This window comes from Anomalospiza imberbis, chromosome 7 (assembly GCF_031753505.1).
Source record: "Anomalospiza imberbis isolate Cuckoo-Finch-1a 21T00152 chromosome 7, ASM3175350v1, whole genome shotgun sequence".
In the NCBI taxonomy this organism is placed as follows: domain Eukaryota; kingdom Metazoa; phylum Chordata; class Aves; order Passeriformes; family Viduidae; genus Anomalospiza; species Anomalospiza imberbis.
This window is the reverse complement of record NC_089687.1, coordinates 19,999,824-20,017,657: the sequence shown is the minus strand read 5'-3', so window position 1 is coordinate 20,017,657 and position 17,834 is coordinate 19,999,824. Positions and strand designations below refer to the sequence as shown.

Genomic DNA, 17,834 nt, shown 5'->3' with positions numbered 1-17,834 from the left:
AAATCTGTCACATTCCCTTCCCCACTGGCCTTTGTATTTCAGGTCCAAGTACCACCAAGCTGGAAGACTAGTGCTGTCTGTAATGTAATTTACAGAGAATTAAAAATCAGCCTCTAACATTGCAGAAAAATAACAGTCTTGGCATTGTTTGGACTACCTAGTGGGCAGCTTTTTAGTGTGAATAGCAGCTTATGTAGTATCACCCGACACTGTAAAGTTCATGCATTTTTATATGTGCTTTCTTGTTCCAAAGAGACATTTCCTATTGCACTTGGTTTTCACAGTAGGTGTAAGAATACTACCTGCTTAAAAGTGTACTTCATACATTAGGGCTGAATACAGACTGAGCACCAGGTGAAAGCATCTGCATCTCTGAATGCAAGCTGTGCTTTTAAAAGCACCCAAAGAAGTTATTATTCTTCACCAGGTTTACTTCCTTAATAGTTATTCACTGAAGTGTGATTTATATGATCATCTATCTGAATATTTTCATGCTTAACTAGGAAACTCCTTACTTCTCTGCATCTGCATGCTTATTCATTTAAATATAGATGTCTCTTCAATAGTTCAGATCAATGTTGCATTTATCTCCTCTTCAAATTTTATTCTTCTATCATTTCACATTTTTGAAGACACTCTAAATTACTGGGTAATGGTTCTGAATTGTGTTTGCTAAGGGTGTAATTCTGCCAGTTTTACTCTAATTGTTTTACTTCAGACACAAGGTCTTTGATTTCAAGGAGACCAGTTGCAAGGTAACACACAATATGCAGTGAGAGTAAACATGATGGATTTGGGCCCTGACTGCTTCCCTCAAGAGGATTTGCTGCAATGAAGATATTTCTCTTTGACAGGTTTATTGTTTAACATGCAATAATTTAAGATAGCAATGCAAACTTCCCCTGCAGTTTCACACTATGGATTCAAAACCCATATGGACTGAAATGCATGAAGAGGGAAGAATGGATTTCTCAATCTGCTCTGTTTAAATACTATTCTCTTTTTAGCATGGAAAGCACATTATGCCTGTTTAAAAGAGGAAAAACATTGAATTAACAGAACAAATTCCCTATAAATACCTATCTTCTTACCTTTACATTGTAAATTGTTTTACCGAACTCTAAAATTTAAGCACATAAATTGCAGGATTAGGGCTTAATTATTCAGATAAATATTTGTAGATTTACAAGATGAAAGGTGTCCCATTAAATAAATAAATAAATAGCAATGTTAATTAATAGCACAACATTATAAACAACTGATTTTCAGTATTAATCTGGAAATTAATTTACTATCATATACATTTTGGCTCTGGTTACAGATATCACATTATCAACCTACTTCATCTTAAACTGTGAAAGTTATACTATAGTCTAGTAATAAAGTCTGCATTCATGAATTTGCAAAGATAGGATGATTATAAAACCCATGATAAGAGAAAAGTATTCTGATAGGTAATAGTTTCCTGGAATATCCAAAGAAAAACCAGGTAAAATTCAAAAAATGCTAAAATGTTTTCCTTTAAGTTTTTAAACTCTTGCTGAACATGGTAAAAGTAGCATAACAGCAAATAAAATAAAAAAATTGCACTGCATAGATTGTAGAATTATTGCAATGTTCCCATGTTGCTGACTGAATCTTTGTGTGTGTGAACAAACTAGTCATCTTTCATTCTGCCCAACATGAGAGATTTCATTACCGTCTTAGACTTCTGTGGTTGGAAGGCAAAGGAAAGCTGAAGCTCTTGAAGGTAGATTTGATTTCATTAAAGGGTATTTTGAGATTAGTAATGACACTTTTAACAGAAGGTGTATTTTAAAAATCATTTTACTTTTGCCTCTGTAATACAGATACTTAAGGGCTTTCTCATATTTCCAGAGTGAAAATGTGCAGAAGAAAGTTTTTCCATTATGTTTCCTGCCTTTCAAGGGACTGTTACATGATCTCATCAATATATAAAGCAAGTTACATGTTGGCAACATGTAGCTTATAAGCAGTAAACAAAACGTCTCTGCTACTTTATTATTTCTTACCTTCTTTTTCACAGGATGTCAAGAGACTTGACAACTGATGGTCTGCAACTGTCTGGGATTGGCTAATTGATTGTGAATCATTTGTTTCAAATGAATGTTTTAGAATAAATGGAGATGCAGAAATCTCATCCAAATTATTCTGGAATAAAGAATGCTGGTTTAGGCACATAAGAAATGTATTGATTTCACTTGCTTATGATAACTTACAGCTGTGATCTCATACAGAGCAACTTGCTATTTTCCAAGGCTCTCTGAAACATCTAATGCTAGATTTATGTTACACAAGATTCTTGTGGCTTTCAGCAACACCGACTTAGCACCCATGTCACAAACATTTGTTTACTTTTTTCCATTTAACTTATTTATCCCCTTTCCTCATGCAGTTAAATCATAGCATGCACTGTATGCTGATATCCTCTCATAGTTAATTTGTATCTTTAGAAAAAGCTATAGGAAGGTATTAATCTGCTTAACATTTCTAAGTACATCATCCAAGGGATTTTGTTTTTTTAATCTTACATATGCTCAGCAGAGTTACTGGCAAAAACTGTACATTTTCTCCATTTCATCCTTTCAACATCAAATGGTAAGCAGCAAAAATTGGATCAGACTTCAAAGACTGTGCTGTGCTCCAAGTCACAGAGCGACTCCTCCATTTCACATATTGAATTCGAGCAGGATATCAAAGTGCTACCAAAGAACCTCAGGTCCTTACTAAAAAAGAGTCTCTAACATCTGTAGAAAGTGAAGTGCACAGACAAATCACCTCAGGGAGCAGCTAGCATTTATTCTCAGCAGCAAATTTCCAGCCTTTTGATTCTCTTATTCACTGTACCTCCCTGTCTCTCTACAGAACTAAAGTTCTTAGCAAGCAGGCTTTTGTCTCAAAGACTTCAAAACATCACTAACGGTTTCATGTTCAGATGGCTATGCCAAGCAGACATGAACACATTGCAGAACTGTAGACTCAGGAATTTGAAGTTATAATGGGATGTTGTTTTAGAATATAAACTTAGTAGTACCTTTTTAGTTTGTTTGTCAAGAAAATCAGACACGATGGGAGAAGACTGGTTACTGGTTTGCTGCCTACAAGCAAAGAAAAAGAAAAAAAATTCGTTTAAATATTGTAATTTCTTCACTCTTATAAAAGGTTTGCTGGCATACAGTTTTTTTGTTGATTTTCCCTTTTCTCCCTCCCCCAATTTCTAAATATGCACATACAATCTCTTCAGAAAAAAAACCCAGACCAGTCCCATTTCCTCTTATAAGAAAGTGCACACTGTTAAACACAGCAACAGGTTATGAGCAATGAATTTGTCATTAAAAATGTGTGTCTGTGCAGATGTGTAAAATGAGTTTACAAGAATTCGATGAAATTGAAGTAATGTATTAATTTGCTAAGATTTTACATGAAATATTTTTTCCAAGGGTTATGAAAAGCTATTTTCAGAAAATTCAAACTTAGACACTCAAAATTTGATGGATGAGGAAGAAGTGAAACACATGTGCTCTCCGAAAGCCATGTGGATCAAGGACAGAGCGAGAAGTAAGATGTCTTAGATTCTTTGTCCATATCTGTTACTATTTTACCATCACATTATGTCACCATAAAAATATTAAAGGTCAAACACTACTTCATTAATGTTGACTGAAGTAACATAAAAACCTTCTGCAGGCCGTGATCCTCATTGTCAGGCTTTTGAAGTCAATGGATTTCTTCAACAGTAAAGTCCTCTCAGACAGAACTTGTTTCAGAATCTTTAGCTATGCAATACCAAAAAAAGATGCTACCGAATTCATTTAGTGGGCTAAAAAAAGTGAGGTTAATAGAAATTATTTGGTGTGCTCATGGTCCTCAAACTGGGATTAAAACAAAGACTTTTTCATTGTTAAAACAGAATGAAATTAATAAAAATGGTAAATGTTCATCTTTTCTGTAATGTTTCAATTTCATGAGGGAACTTTGGACTTGCATGTCAGGTAAGGGGAATTTGAGTCCCCCTTTATTCTTTGACATAAAGAAAGAGAAGAAAAACATTCTTCCTAAAATGTAAATTGAATTTAGACTTGTGTTTTCCTTGGAGGAAATGAAGGGATCCATTTTAGAAATGCATTATCATTTAGTAGTGGCACACTTCTTAAAGTGGAAAGTATAACATATGTCTAGGACTGTTTTTACACTGCATTTGTGCATATACTATATTATCTGTAAAGTTATTTATTATTATTTATCTTGTATATATATTATTTAGATAATAATATATTTAGTGGCACTGGTTAGAGAACCTGCCACTTTTCCCCAAAATTTCCTCAAGCATTTGTTGAGATGATGCACTCCCCTTTCCCCCAGTATTTCGGAAAATAAATAAAATAAAAGGTAAAAACTATGAATAATCCTCAAATATCAGTGTGGTGGATGTCAAAATCAAAATTTTCTGTCAGATCAGTATGTTGCAAATGGCCTTCAATGCCAAAACCAGACTGAATCATCATATAAATTTTAAATATTCAGATTTTGTAGTGGTTTGGATCTGGATCTAAATAAGCAGCATGAAAATAATCTCTGTCTTCTTCTAAAAAAAAAAAAACAAACCAAAAACACAACACTGCCACAGCTAGAACCTTATATAATTGTTTAAAGCACAAAGGTAAAAATCAGCAACTTCCCTTCCGTACAACTTAAGCTAGCAAAAATCAGCCTCTGGAATTTGGAAGCCCCTAAACCCCAGCTCTCTGTCAGGATGCCAGTGATGCATTGTCTCTGATTAAAACAATCCTTAATTGGGTTGTATTTGCCGCAAGGGAGCCCAACCTCCCACAGAATTACTGTTGCTACCAGAAGTATGCACTTGATTACTAGCTGTTACTCGTGAGCTTTTCATTGCATTTTTCTTCTCTTGTCCTGACAAGATGGGGAACGGCAGAACAGCTTGGTGGACACCTGGCAGCCAGCCAAGGTCAACCCACCACAACATCAAACTGGCAGGGAATACTTCTGAAAACATGGTATCAGCAGCAGATCTGGGTTCACGGGCCTGGTTTCAGTCAGGCAACTCAACAATTTGTTGCTGACTGTTCAGCTACTGAGCTATAATACGACTCAGTCTTCACATACAGGCTGTCTATAAATCACTCCATTAGCAAGAAACATTGGAAAAAGAAAAAACATTGATTCAAGGTCTGTCTACACATCTGTATAGTGTATAGACTCACTGTCCTTAGCATTGAAAGCAGTTGAACCATAGCAACATAAATCTAGTAATGGAGATTAACTTATGCTGGAGAAAAAATATCTAGTTTTGGAGTTACTCTGGCCATTATGAGTAAAAGTAATGGCACTTTTACTTTCATTATTTAATGCTTTATTTAATGCATTATTTAAATGCTTTTGAAACTGTTAGAAACACTACTAGGTATTCTACTATAAGTAATACAGTTAATTTTGCAAAAGCAATATTTTATGGAATTGAACAAATTCAATCCTACCAGTGTGGGTAGATGAAAAATTCCAAAGGGGTGGGAAGGAGGGAAAAAACAGATAACACTGGAAAATTGTGCCCAAATTCCCATTTACATCTTTAAAAATCCTGAGTAACTAAACTTAGGAGCAGTGAAGTAATTAGAAGCTCACATGACATCAGAATCAGACCCGTGGATTCTACTGCACACCACAAGGATTGCAGACTTCCTATTTCCATCACAAGCAATAATTTCAGTGTTTGTTATGATTAAAAATAGGAAAGTTAAGCTATTAAAGGAAACCAGATTGTCTTTATACCAGCTTTTCTTGTGGAAAGAAATTAAAATTAATATTCAAAAGATGCCTTATACAAGAAATTGCAATGTGATCTTGACAGAAGCTGAAATCACCCAAGGAGGAAGTATGGGAAGGGTGTAAGGGAATAAATTACCAAGACCCAATGGAATTCTTCTGAAGATCCTGAAAAAAAAAAAGTTTTAAAATGGAGAGATGTGACCCTCTCAATCAGCTCTCCATGAAGAATAGAAACACATCAACATAGTGATTATTTTTCTTTTCCTTTTAATCAAAAGAATTCTTGGAATGTTTTGTTGTTGACTGACAGAGTGAGCCTCACTTTAGTGAGATGCAGGCTGCAGATCAAGTCAAAGAAACCATAGCAAAAGACAGAAGAGCTTTTACATGAAACAGGAGAATTCACATGAAACCAGTTTCTAAATGAATTTGTGCTCATGTGACTGAAATAATGTTTAATCTCTCAGTGATACACAGGATACTGTGGTTATGCGCTAATCCACCAATGCCCATGCAGGTAAATCCACATTGCCTGCTATTTCAATGGACCTCCAGCTGTAGCAAACCATTGAGAAATGAACCTCGCTAATTTTTCAGGCACAGCAACAACGCCATTGCAAGTAAAGCAGACACATGAAGAATTCCTCTAGATAAATTTCTATACTTACTCCCTACACTGATGCAGGAACAGCTGGTGGCACTACGATGCTATAAAAGCTAGCTTGCAATGCCAAACCCACTGGCACAGAAATATTACAGTTCAAGAAGTCACTGTGTGTTTACAAATAATTTAAAAGTTTTGACAAATCATCTAAGTCACCCCCATTTTCAGAGAAAAATCAGCTACATCTATTTTTTTCCTATACATTTGCTTAACCTGATTTTAAAGACCTGCAGTGATGAAGCTGTCAAAACTCTCCAAAGTAATCTACACAGGGTTTAACTCAACTTACCATTAGAAAGCTTTTCTTGACATCTAACCTAATATTCTTGTGCTGCAATGCAAGCCCATTATTTTTCTCTTGATTCTCAACAGAGAACAGTTTGTTTTCACATCAGCTTTTCATGACTGGAGAAATGATACCATATGACCCTTAGTTTTTCACCTTTCTTAGCCATCTCCCTTTACCATGGTTTATAGAGCTATGTGATCATTTTTGCTGCCAAAGGACTTGCTAATTTTCTTCAAGAGCAGTCTCTAATGTACTACCGTAACCAAATCTTGACAGTGATGAGAAAATGTTATGGTGCACATATGAGTTGATGTATCCTCACTGCTAGTAAAACTCCCAATGTAAACTTTGGAGCGCTATTAACTTTCACATTGCAGTTCATTACATTTCATGTAACTGTTTCTAATTTCAATCCTACCTTCTCAAGCCCTTGTACCACCACTCACTTAGTACTGATACAAATTTAGCAATCAGATTCTGCTTCATCAGTCAAGCCATTAGAGAACAGAAATAGACCCATTTCTAGAACTTGACTTTCACATGCATACTTCCTGTAGAAAAGAAAAATGCTGATATTCTTTGTCTATAATTTTTTAAACATGTAAGTTGGTGTGCCTGTGTAGCTTTGTACAGACTCTATTATACAATCTTGATTCTGTAAGGTCCATGTGAATGTCATTACTAAAAATAAGGTTTTTGAGAACCTAAACTGACCAATGCCCGGACATAATACAAAATAGGTAAAAAGAGAAAGATACAAGGAAAAAAAATCACAATTAACTCAGTTCAAGAGTGTTATCTGGTGTTGATGTCCGGTATTCTCTACTCTTAACACACAGAGCTCCAAAGGAAACCAAGGAGCAAGGGATACTCACTGACACACAGTTATAGTCACAGACCCAACTGATGCATAACAAAGTCACTATGTGGAAACAGTGCCTTCTTCTATACAACATACTATGATGGCACTGATCATGTACATGTAAGTAACTTATATCGTGATGTTTAGCAGTCATTGAGCTACACTACAGTGAGCTAGAGGAAAAAAATTAACAATACAGTAAGTGTTTTCCTGGGGAAGTATCAAATCAGTATTACTTAACATAATTTTCATTTGGGAAGAAAATGGAAAAGATGATGATGGTGGAACATGCAGGTTAAAGATGCTTTGATGGGGTTCTAAAGGGAATTAAAGATATTTAAGAATGACAGCTTTGACTGAACAAGAAGATGAACACGGTAGCATAGATTAAGGTCCTTAGTCACTGAACTGTAGATTATCCTGCTATGCAAGAACATTTATGAAAAATATATTCACTAGAGATCTGTCAATCTAACAAGTTCAAATCACATGATGTTTTAGAAAATTACTTCTCATTTCTCCATAAATTATTCTTAATTAGCTCAAAAGAACCCTAATACTAACTTGAAATTTTAGCTATGCCATTGCAAAATGCAGCATTTTTGATTTCTGCAATGATCAATTGCAAAATGAAGGCAGACATTAAGTAAGGTCGGTGTCCATGTTCTCCTTGTGAAAGAGGAGACCCCATCACATTCCTCCCTCCTCTGCTGCCCATTCAGCTCTATACAGAATGGTAAATCTGCTATTCAGCTGTTGTAAAAATGGCTCAGAAAGCTTTTCACTTTCCTCATTTGAACCATGTTTTACTCACGTCTTGATCATGTTTGACTTTAAAATAACTGCCCCTTTTAAGGCTTGATTGTGATTCAGTTCCTTGATGCCACATAGGTCTGCAGCTTCCTCTCAGTGGCTAATGATGTCAAAAAAAAAGGCTTGGCAAGTTTTTCATAAATGGATGGCTTTTGGGGAATAATTAAAACTTAGTGTCAGCTTCCCAGGTGCACAATTACTCCCAGGATCCTGTTTCAGCAGGAGTCACAGACACTTCCACAGCTTTGTGGAAGTGAATGGAAAAACATTTTTTCAATGAGACAAAGTCACTTCCCTGCTAATATTTACATTATCTATTTCTACTCCAATCAGAGATATATGGCAACTCTCGATGTATCCTTAGTTACCCATGACATCAGCTTTGCATTTGATAACCAAGTCAAGCATATAAACGCATGAAACATTTTAACATGTAATGCTAAATGAACAAATGTGTGCATTTAATTAGAAAGCCATGTAATTTATCAGCTTCATTTTGCTTATGTCCTGCATTCACTGACTGAAGAGCATGAACTAGGTGTAGAGATTAAATTTCTTCTATTCTATTTCTTCTTCTTAATTTTATTAAGTGCTCATTTCTTCTGAACACTTTGAAATTCATGACTTAGTAAAACTGAGTGCTTTATGTATATCACTGTAACTCAGCTTTTACACAGATCTTTAAAAGAGCAGCAGGTTGCCATACATTTAACTGCAAAGTTATACTCTTCTGCATACAACAAAACTGTGTGCCATTTTGCTTTCTGATCCCAAGTACATTTAAGCTCATTTGTCATTTTTCAGAACTACCAGTTAGGGGGGAAAATGAAAAATAAATAAAAATAAAATAAATTAACAGAAATGAAAGAAAATGAAGAGAAAATAGCACTTTATTTTTTTTTTTGCTTTTGTTCCACAGTACATGAAGCCACACTGAGGCTGCCTTCTCTAGAGTCAGATTACCACCTACTGTGTTAAGCATCTGCACCTTTCTGTTTCCTACAAGTCTCCTTTATGACTGAACAACCATGTGCTTAAAACAACAGCCCAGTAACAGCTACATGAAAAAGTGATGCTTGATTTATGGCAACTAAGTTACTGGATTTAGTCCCAGGGTTCAGAACATTACCTGTGAAATGCTGACATTTTCAAGTCTTGCTGAAAGCACTGGAACCTTAGGCCATTGCTGAGAAATGCATGGGATTAGGCAAATAATGTGCAGTTTTTGTTTGGGTTAAGTTAAGAACTGCCAGCAGTAATGGCAGTTTCCCAACTCCAGGCAAAAGATGAATTTATTTATCTATCTGACTGCAAACTGCAACCAGGACTGGGTGCAAGACCTGAATTGCCAATGTATTTTAGACAGACATCTTCAGGTCAGATATCTAAATGCATTTAGACACTGATTTCAATGTAAATTTGGTGGCTAAATGTCTTTAAAGCCTGTATATATGTGCTACAACGCAGAGCCCAAATTCACCTCAACAGTAAACAAACCATAAAATCTCTGTAAACCTCAAAAGATGTACAATTAAGCCAAGTTGTACCAAATCCAAATACATTTGTTTGGCGAGTAACAAAGAATTCCAGAGATATTTTAATGCAAAAATGGAAGAGAACCATTCCTATACATGAAATAAATGAATAAAAAAGTTAAAGAGGCTCTGTGCCTCCAAATAACTCCAGATGAAAAAGCCTATTTACATTGTAAATAATTGTAATTCTGGATGCCAAAGAAAACTGACAGCAGACATCTTATTAGCTCTTGCTTTCAACCATCAGTGGAGATTTGAGAACAAATGAACAGGTGATCATCAATAGTCCTAAAGAGATCATAAGATGCACACCCCTTAAAGACTTAAAGAAACAGAAAGCGCTGCATGCCCATGAAGGGAATCATAAATTAGGAATCTCAATCCCCAGTGAGCAGTCAAGCAGTCAAGAACCCCTGTGTTGGGGTTCCAAAACAGAGATACGATGGTAAAATGCAGTGGCTTGTTCTTCACCCTGAAAATCATTACCAAAACAATTTATTTATTTATTTATTCCTTGTCCAATGGTCTGAATCTTTTTCTTGCTGAAATAGAATACTGAAAATCATTACCAAAACAATTTATTTATTTATTTATTCCTTGTCCAATGGTCTGAATCTTTTTCTTGCTGAAATAGAATACCTGATTCAAGGGAAAGATGCTGGAGCACTAATAACCCGCAAGAATGCAGGTTATACCTGAACAAAATTCTATAATAATGCTCTATGGCATCTGGCAGAGTTAGCATGAAGTTAACAAAACTCAGTGCTATGAGCATACATGGAAAAAGAAATAACTGTTAACTTCTCCAGAATGGCTTCAGCAGGGGAGATCTCCTAACTCTCAGTCACTGAAACTAATGAAAGGGATTAGTCCTGCAAATGCAGCCGCCCATCCTAGAACAATGTTGGTGAGTCAAATGTAACAGATCCCTTTTGCCTCTCATACCTAAGGAAATGTCACAGGAAAATTTGTCTGGAATGAATCCATTACTTAAAGTGGTAAAATACTCTTCTCTTCAAGAAAGAGAGCACCAGCACAGTTTACAGCATTCCTAGGCTTTCTGTCAGTGACAGAAAGTGTCCATCTGCTCTTGACAGCTCGTTTCCCTGTCTCATTGCTGGTCTGAATGGAGCTTTTTAGGCACAGAAGGGTAACTTTCTACTCTTGGACATTACATAACATGCACTACAGTGAATACTGAAATGGTGATCTTTTGCAATCTACAGTATTCTGGTACTTAGAAGAAGTGCAAAAAAACAGGAGAGCAACCCAGAGCAAACTAAACATTTCCACTAATTGGGAGATCACTGAGATGACCAAGCTGGATGCTAACCTACCGGTGGTCATCCTCAGAATATGGCAGATTTTCTAAAAACTGGCTGAATCATGATGACAAATCTCCTTTCAGATCTTATTGTGTGGGAAATCACTTTTGTTAAAGAATAGATAGCAAAGGATTCAACTTACCAGTCTTCTTCACAGCCAAAATCAGAAGTAGAGTGGCTGCTTGTAAGCTGAGGATCTGCTACACACTCTGTGCTGGTTTTCAATCTTGTGTAGTTTTTACGAACAATATATCCCCTAAAAGCTAAAAAAACATAGTTTTGAATCAGAAAGATTCTGCAGAAACTGAAACTGGCTCTGCAGCACAGACCTGAATGTTCCCAGCTTTTACTGAATTAGTGTACAAGAACACTTAGCACCCCACAGGAGTGACTCCAATGTTTGCAATGTTATCAACACCTGGAAATTCTACGGGGCCTTACACTCTCACTGTTGACCAGTTGGCAGAATCCAGGCAAAGAAAACAGGCCTCAAATTTAACAGTCTAATTTAAACATTAACTCAATTCAGAATGTATTAAATAAAATCACTTGCAAAACAACTTCTTTAATCACAACTTCCCTTTGAGTTAGTCATAATTTTACAGAATCAGAAGCTTTACTTTCTTTTATTGTGGGACAGTAGGGTGTGGAGCCAGGGACAGATATATTTGGTTAGTCTTCTCCTATTTTTTAAATTAACTGTAATGATGATAAAACATCTAAAATACCTCTCATAAAATCAGGGAAAATTTATAGACATTAGAATTTATACCCTTAAAAAAGAAAAAAAAAAAAAGCAGAAAAAATATCATAGTGGAATGATATGGTAAATAAAATGACAATTAATAACATTTTGAGAATACCTACATCCTTTATTTCCATAGATTGTCTCACTGTTTGGGTACCTGAATACCATAATTATTTCTATCTTGAATTTTTTTACACCTGTGAGCAGTAATAAAGCTCCAGCACAAACCGCAGATAGTGATGCATACTGCACTTAGGACAAAGGACTAAAAAGGCTGCAATATACACTTAAACTCACAAAAAATAAAATTTTATTTTGTAGGGTTTATTTCAAGCATTATTTTAAGTAGAAATACCTAAGGGGAGAAAGGACTGAATAATGAAAAAGTAAATACAGTATCAGTGCCATTGTTTCAGTGTACAACAAGCAGCTGCTGAGTAAGGCTGAGGGCTGTGAGAGAAAGGAGCTGTGTCCAGCTTAGTCCAGCAGGACTGCAGTTTTAACAGTGAGACAGTATGTAAAAGAATAGTGGAACTAAGCTGAGGAAATAGGATTTTTAAAAAAATATTTCCTGTCTAGGAAAAGCTTTTACGCACACTAAATGCATACAAACCAGAGTCATTCTGAAGAAAAAATACCAAAGGAGAAGAGCAGCCTCCCCATTGGGGTCCAGGGTTACGTATTACAGGCACAGATAGACACAGAAATAAGGTCTAGGGCAACCTCGTGTAGGATCAGGATCAACACTGTAGATTACTGAAGGAAATCAGGAGGTAGGACAAATACTGAACAAATTGAGGAACAGAGAAATTGATCAGAAGATTAACAAGGTTTCTGTGTATCTCACATTACTGAGTTTTATGAAAGCACTGAGGTTTCTGGGATAAGAAGCAATAAAAATTGCCTTTTAATGAGAGGTTATGAAAATAAACAACCATTCACTTTACAGAAGGCATGACAGAAGTTTGGCCTGCTGAGGTGTTGAACCAAATACAGAGCTCAGGGATCCGGAGCCTTGAGGAATTTTCCACCCTTAATAATCAGACTAGGAAAGTCTGTCTATCTGACAGAGATGAGGCAAGCTCTCACTTGTCCCATGTGATCAGGCTTTCAATCCTTAACTATCCCCTACTGACCAGACAAGAATCCTACTCTGCTATCAGCAGCAGAGACAGCTGGCCAGCAGTCACCTCTCTGCAGCTGAAACATGCTGAGTGTCAATCAGTCAATGAACTATTATAAAGAAGCACTGAAACAAATGAACTGCTAAGATAAACTTCAGTTTTATCCTTAGTAGTTTCTCAGCTTTTAGTACTTCTTTGCATGTGTGTCTATAAAATCGACCCTGATACTTGCTGTGATTTTACATTTAAATATTGTTTTGTTGGTTTTTTTTATCAGAGACTCTTACTAATGTCAGTATAACCATTTTGGTCTTTGCCCCATCCGCTATGTAAAAATCTGCTTAATATATCTGACTTAATAAACATAGTTTCTGCCTTATCTTCTGTTTTCATATGTATTTTAAAAATCAACTCCTCTTCAACATAACCTTCCCACAAGATGGTTTCTAACTTTCTTCCAAATTGCCTTGAATCTGAAAGGTAAATAGCTGTATTTTTCCTACTTTTGACTCCTGGAACAACTGAAGTACAGGATAAACAAACTTCTTTAAGTCTCTCAAAAGCTTCATCAAGCACTAGTAGGACTGCGTCTTTTCAACATTTATTAACAGGCTCTATAATGTTTCAAAAGAAATACATATGCAGAGAATTCTACTGGGGGAGTCTAAGAGGCTGGGAAGCTGCTCCATCACAGCAATTTGCATTACTGACTGGTGCTGGTTTTGACACTAAGCACTTGGCTCAAAGAGTGTGAAATTAGCAGACTCATGTTGCTACTGCTCCATGAACAATCACTGCATCATTGAAGAAGAATGATTACCAGCTGTCACCTCATTTTCACCTTATTCAGTCTATATTCCAAACTTTCCAGCAACAGTAGCTTTAATCCTGATCTTTACATAGCCAAAGATGACAGGATCTGACAAGCAACATAGGAACTGAACTTAATTTTAACACTTCTATTAGTAACTTGGTGTTAAATGCTTTATGTGCCATAAATTAGGACATGAATTTTTACTTCTTGTACTGATAATTTCTCACAAAAAGAGAGTTTTCTGTCAGTTTCAGCACCTAGCAAACCAAGAATCTATTTACCTCAGGGAGTCTGAAATTTGGCATCTTGCAGTTACAAACTCCTAAAGTCTAAATATCAAGGTAAAATACACTACACACAATATTGCACAATTCCAGACAGGAAAAGTCCAGGCATTTGCCTTCTGATTCCCACAGGAAATATATAATTACAGAGCAAATTGTGAAGCACAGTGTAAAAAGATCAAAGCTAAACAATCACAGGTCTGTGAGAGAACTATAAAGAAAGGAGATGATGTAGTTATAAAACAGTAGAAGGATTAATTCTCAGTCATTAAAAAATCACGTGAAACTGACTTTTTCTACACATACACATTTTTATTTTGTAATATCACCTAAAATAGCAAGTAACAGCAACTCAGAAGTGAAAGCTCATGCTTGTAAAGAGAAGGTAGTTGATTTCCTAGGAACAGCACATCACTTTCTTAATTTGTCTAGTTAAAAGAGCATTCAGTATCTTAACTAACAGCATCTGAGAGAAATTAGAGCCCATGAATCTGATTATTCATTCCATGCCAAATTAATCCTAATAAGCAGTAGAAGGCATAGAGTCACATCCTTTGTTGGGTGCCATGAATACTTCCCCTTTCAACTCTCTAGATGGATATTGGGTGATGCATGTTTAATAGCAGAAAAAAACTCCTAAGTTCTCCAGCAGAAGTATTATGAGAGGGAAGTTATGAATTCTCATGCAGAATAAGTAACTATGAGTAACAAACAGTGACTATTAGCATGACTGACTAAGGCTGTCATCAGGTCTGGTGTCACTGATTCACATCAACACTTGGACACAGAATTCACAGAATCACAGAATGTGCTGAGTTGGAAGGGACCAACAAGGATCACCAAGTCCAACTCCTGGCCCTGCACAGGGCCATCCTCAAGAGTCACACCACGTGCCTGAGAGCATTGTCCAAACGCTTCTTGAACTGTGTCAGGCTTGGTGATGTGACCACCATGTATCATAGTCTCTGATCGTGAGACTTGGTCAAATAAAAAAGTGAAGATGGCTATGAAATTCTGGCAATATCAGCAAGGAAAAGGAAGAGATTTTATTGTACATTGTCCCTTCCTGATTTTAGCATGAAATCCAGTAAGAATAGTCTCCATTTCTTCTCCTCAAAATCAGAAGAAAAATCAGACATTGGAACATTGACAGAGCTTAGCTCAGAGATGGGGATGGAATATAAACCCCCATAGTTTAAAACCATAAGGCTTTCTCAGTTTTCTAAAATGCTCCCTGCATTAGGCCTTTAATGGTTACTAGAGACATACTAAACATGAAGAATAACTGGATGCCATAAGCTAGTACAGGACACAATGAGATGGGAGAGTAAAGTTAACCAAAGATGTGCAGCCTGTACAAACTAGTCTGGTTTACTCTGACTGTGAAATTAAGATAATATGATAAATCAGTTCAGCTGCCATTAGGAGAAACACGTCTTCAATGTTTTTTACACTGACAGTGTAGTTAAAATAAAGAAAACTACTGATTTAAAAAAAGGAAAATGGATCTGCTATTTAGGAGTCATTTTCAGGAAAATTTCAAAGAAAACATTTTTAGATATATTTATCAAATGCTTAGAAGTTTTTGGAACATTTTACTTGTATAATTCTTAGACCTATACAATGCTATTAGCTGAGTGCATGTACAGACACACACACATAGTAATACAAATAGATTAATAAATACAGGAATAAATTGCAAAAAATATTTCCTTGTCTTCTACTGAAACTAACATTATATTTTTGCTGCTGAAAGTCCCACAGGCAATGCTTTTATTAAAATCTTACATTTATTATAAATGTAAACCAGTAAACTGCAACTGTTCTCTGTCCCACTTTTTGATTAAAAGGGTATAAATTTTGACAGAAGTACATGTTAGAGAGATGTAATCAACACTGCAATGTAAGCAATCCACAGAAGTTACAGAAGGAAAGCAATTTACAAGGGGATGCATCCTTCTGAACATCCATCACTTCTTATTTAGGGAAAAGAGCCCAAATCTAGAGTTCTTGATAAAGAATTTTCTAATAGGGTATGACATATGGTGAGTGTGCTAGCACGTGTTGGAGGAGGAGATGGTGGCTCAGTGGATTAGTCATTTGCTTTCACCTCTGGAAGCATAGTTAAACTCAGTCTTGACCAGAGCTGCACAGTATATTCCAGATGGCTAAAGTGGACCTAATTAAAATGAATATAGTGATGTCACCTCAGATCTAAATGAATTGCATGCACCACTTATTTGGCATTTTGGCAATGTTAGTTCACAAATAAAATAACCAGATTAAAATCCTCCCTTAAGTCTTTTGGGACAAGTCACACTGCATGGAAATACATGCTATCATAACTAGAAAACATACTTTCATAATTGTATTATCTGTTGCTTTAAATTCTAATTAATTCTAAATTCTAATTATTTTTAAATAAACATTTAATGAGACTGGCATGTGAGGTAAATAAATGAAGCAACATTTCAGTCAGATGATTCAGTGGATATACATTGATTTAAACCAGCTGTGAATCTGACAAAATAATTTCAAAAAATCTTTGATGATATATTTTTCCCTCTCATATAGTTGTGAATTGAAACACTGTAAATTCCAATTACAAGGAAATACTCAGAAGTGCAATGTATTGTTAACTCAAACACCACAGAATCATTATTTACAATTTGTTTCTGAGTTAAAAAGTAGCATTTTCTAACCTTCACAGTTTGAGGAAGTGTGACTGGAAGTATGAGGAAAGACCTTGTTTATCCTGTGTACCATTTTAGCCATGAGTCTAGTAACATCTGTATATTCTGAGAACCTGAGATGTAAATATACTGAAGTAGGGTAGCTTTTTCTTCCCCATTTAATTTAAATTCACTAATAGTTTGTTTCCTAGTGAGGATTTACCCCCATCTGAAAGAATGACTTTTTTCTTGTAATATAATACACTCAGGAATTTTATCCTCATGTATATTGTGAGGGTTGTTTTCTTTCTAAGTTTGTTTTTTCTTCCAACATTTCTTCAATGGATAGTGAACTGCTGGGCCCACAGAGATCTCCAGACCACCAGCTCATGTATTTGAAAGGCATCTGTTTATTTTTAAAATGCAAATGCAGCCTACCTCAAAGACTGACTCGCAAGAAATGAACAATCTGAACAAGTCAAGAGGTTTCCAATCAGGAGCTGTGTTCCTCCTTTTTATCAGGCTATGATCACTTGCTGTCAAAACCACTTAAACAATATCCTGGAACCTGAATGAAGTCCCCCCACAATTAAAATGAGCAGGATAATCCTGCAAGAATTATTCAGGCAAATCATTTTTCACACAGTTTAAAGTAATGATAAGGTCATTTACAAAAGAAATCAGCGCCTTTGAAATGCTGACTTGTAGACAGAGGACTGCCTGGAGGAGGGCCACAGATAACAGTGAAGACTGGCCTCCTAACACTACCCTTGCAGTCTTTGGAACTGATTCTGATGAGGAGAAGGCCCAATAAGGTTAATACCCCTACTTTGATCTCTGTCAAAGCGTACCAGCAAGAATTAATTTACATTTCAGATGAAAAAGGTTGACAGCAT

General features: G+C 35.9%; 1 protein-coding gene across 3 annotated transcripts in view; it reads right to left on the bottom strand.

The window, feature by feature from the left end:
• MYO3B (myosin IIIB) overlaps window positions 1-17,834 on the bottom strand; it is a 214,312-nt gene that overhangs the window by 60,413 nt on the left and 136,065 nt on the right. For all 3 annotated transcript variants that reach the window (XM_068195832.1, XM_068195831.1, XM_068195834.1), the window contains 3 exons: window positions 11,439-11,559; window positions 3,056-3,119; window positions 2,034-2,172 (listed from right to left, as the gene is read on the bottom strand). In XM_068195832.1, the coding sequence (XP_068051933.1) occupies window positions 2,034-2,172; window positions 3,056-3,119; window positions 11,439-11,559 (324 nt within the window). The remainder of the gene's footprint in view (window positions 1-2,033; window positions 2,173-3,055; window positions 3,120-11,438; window positions 11,560-17,834) is intronic.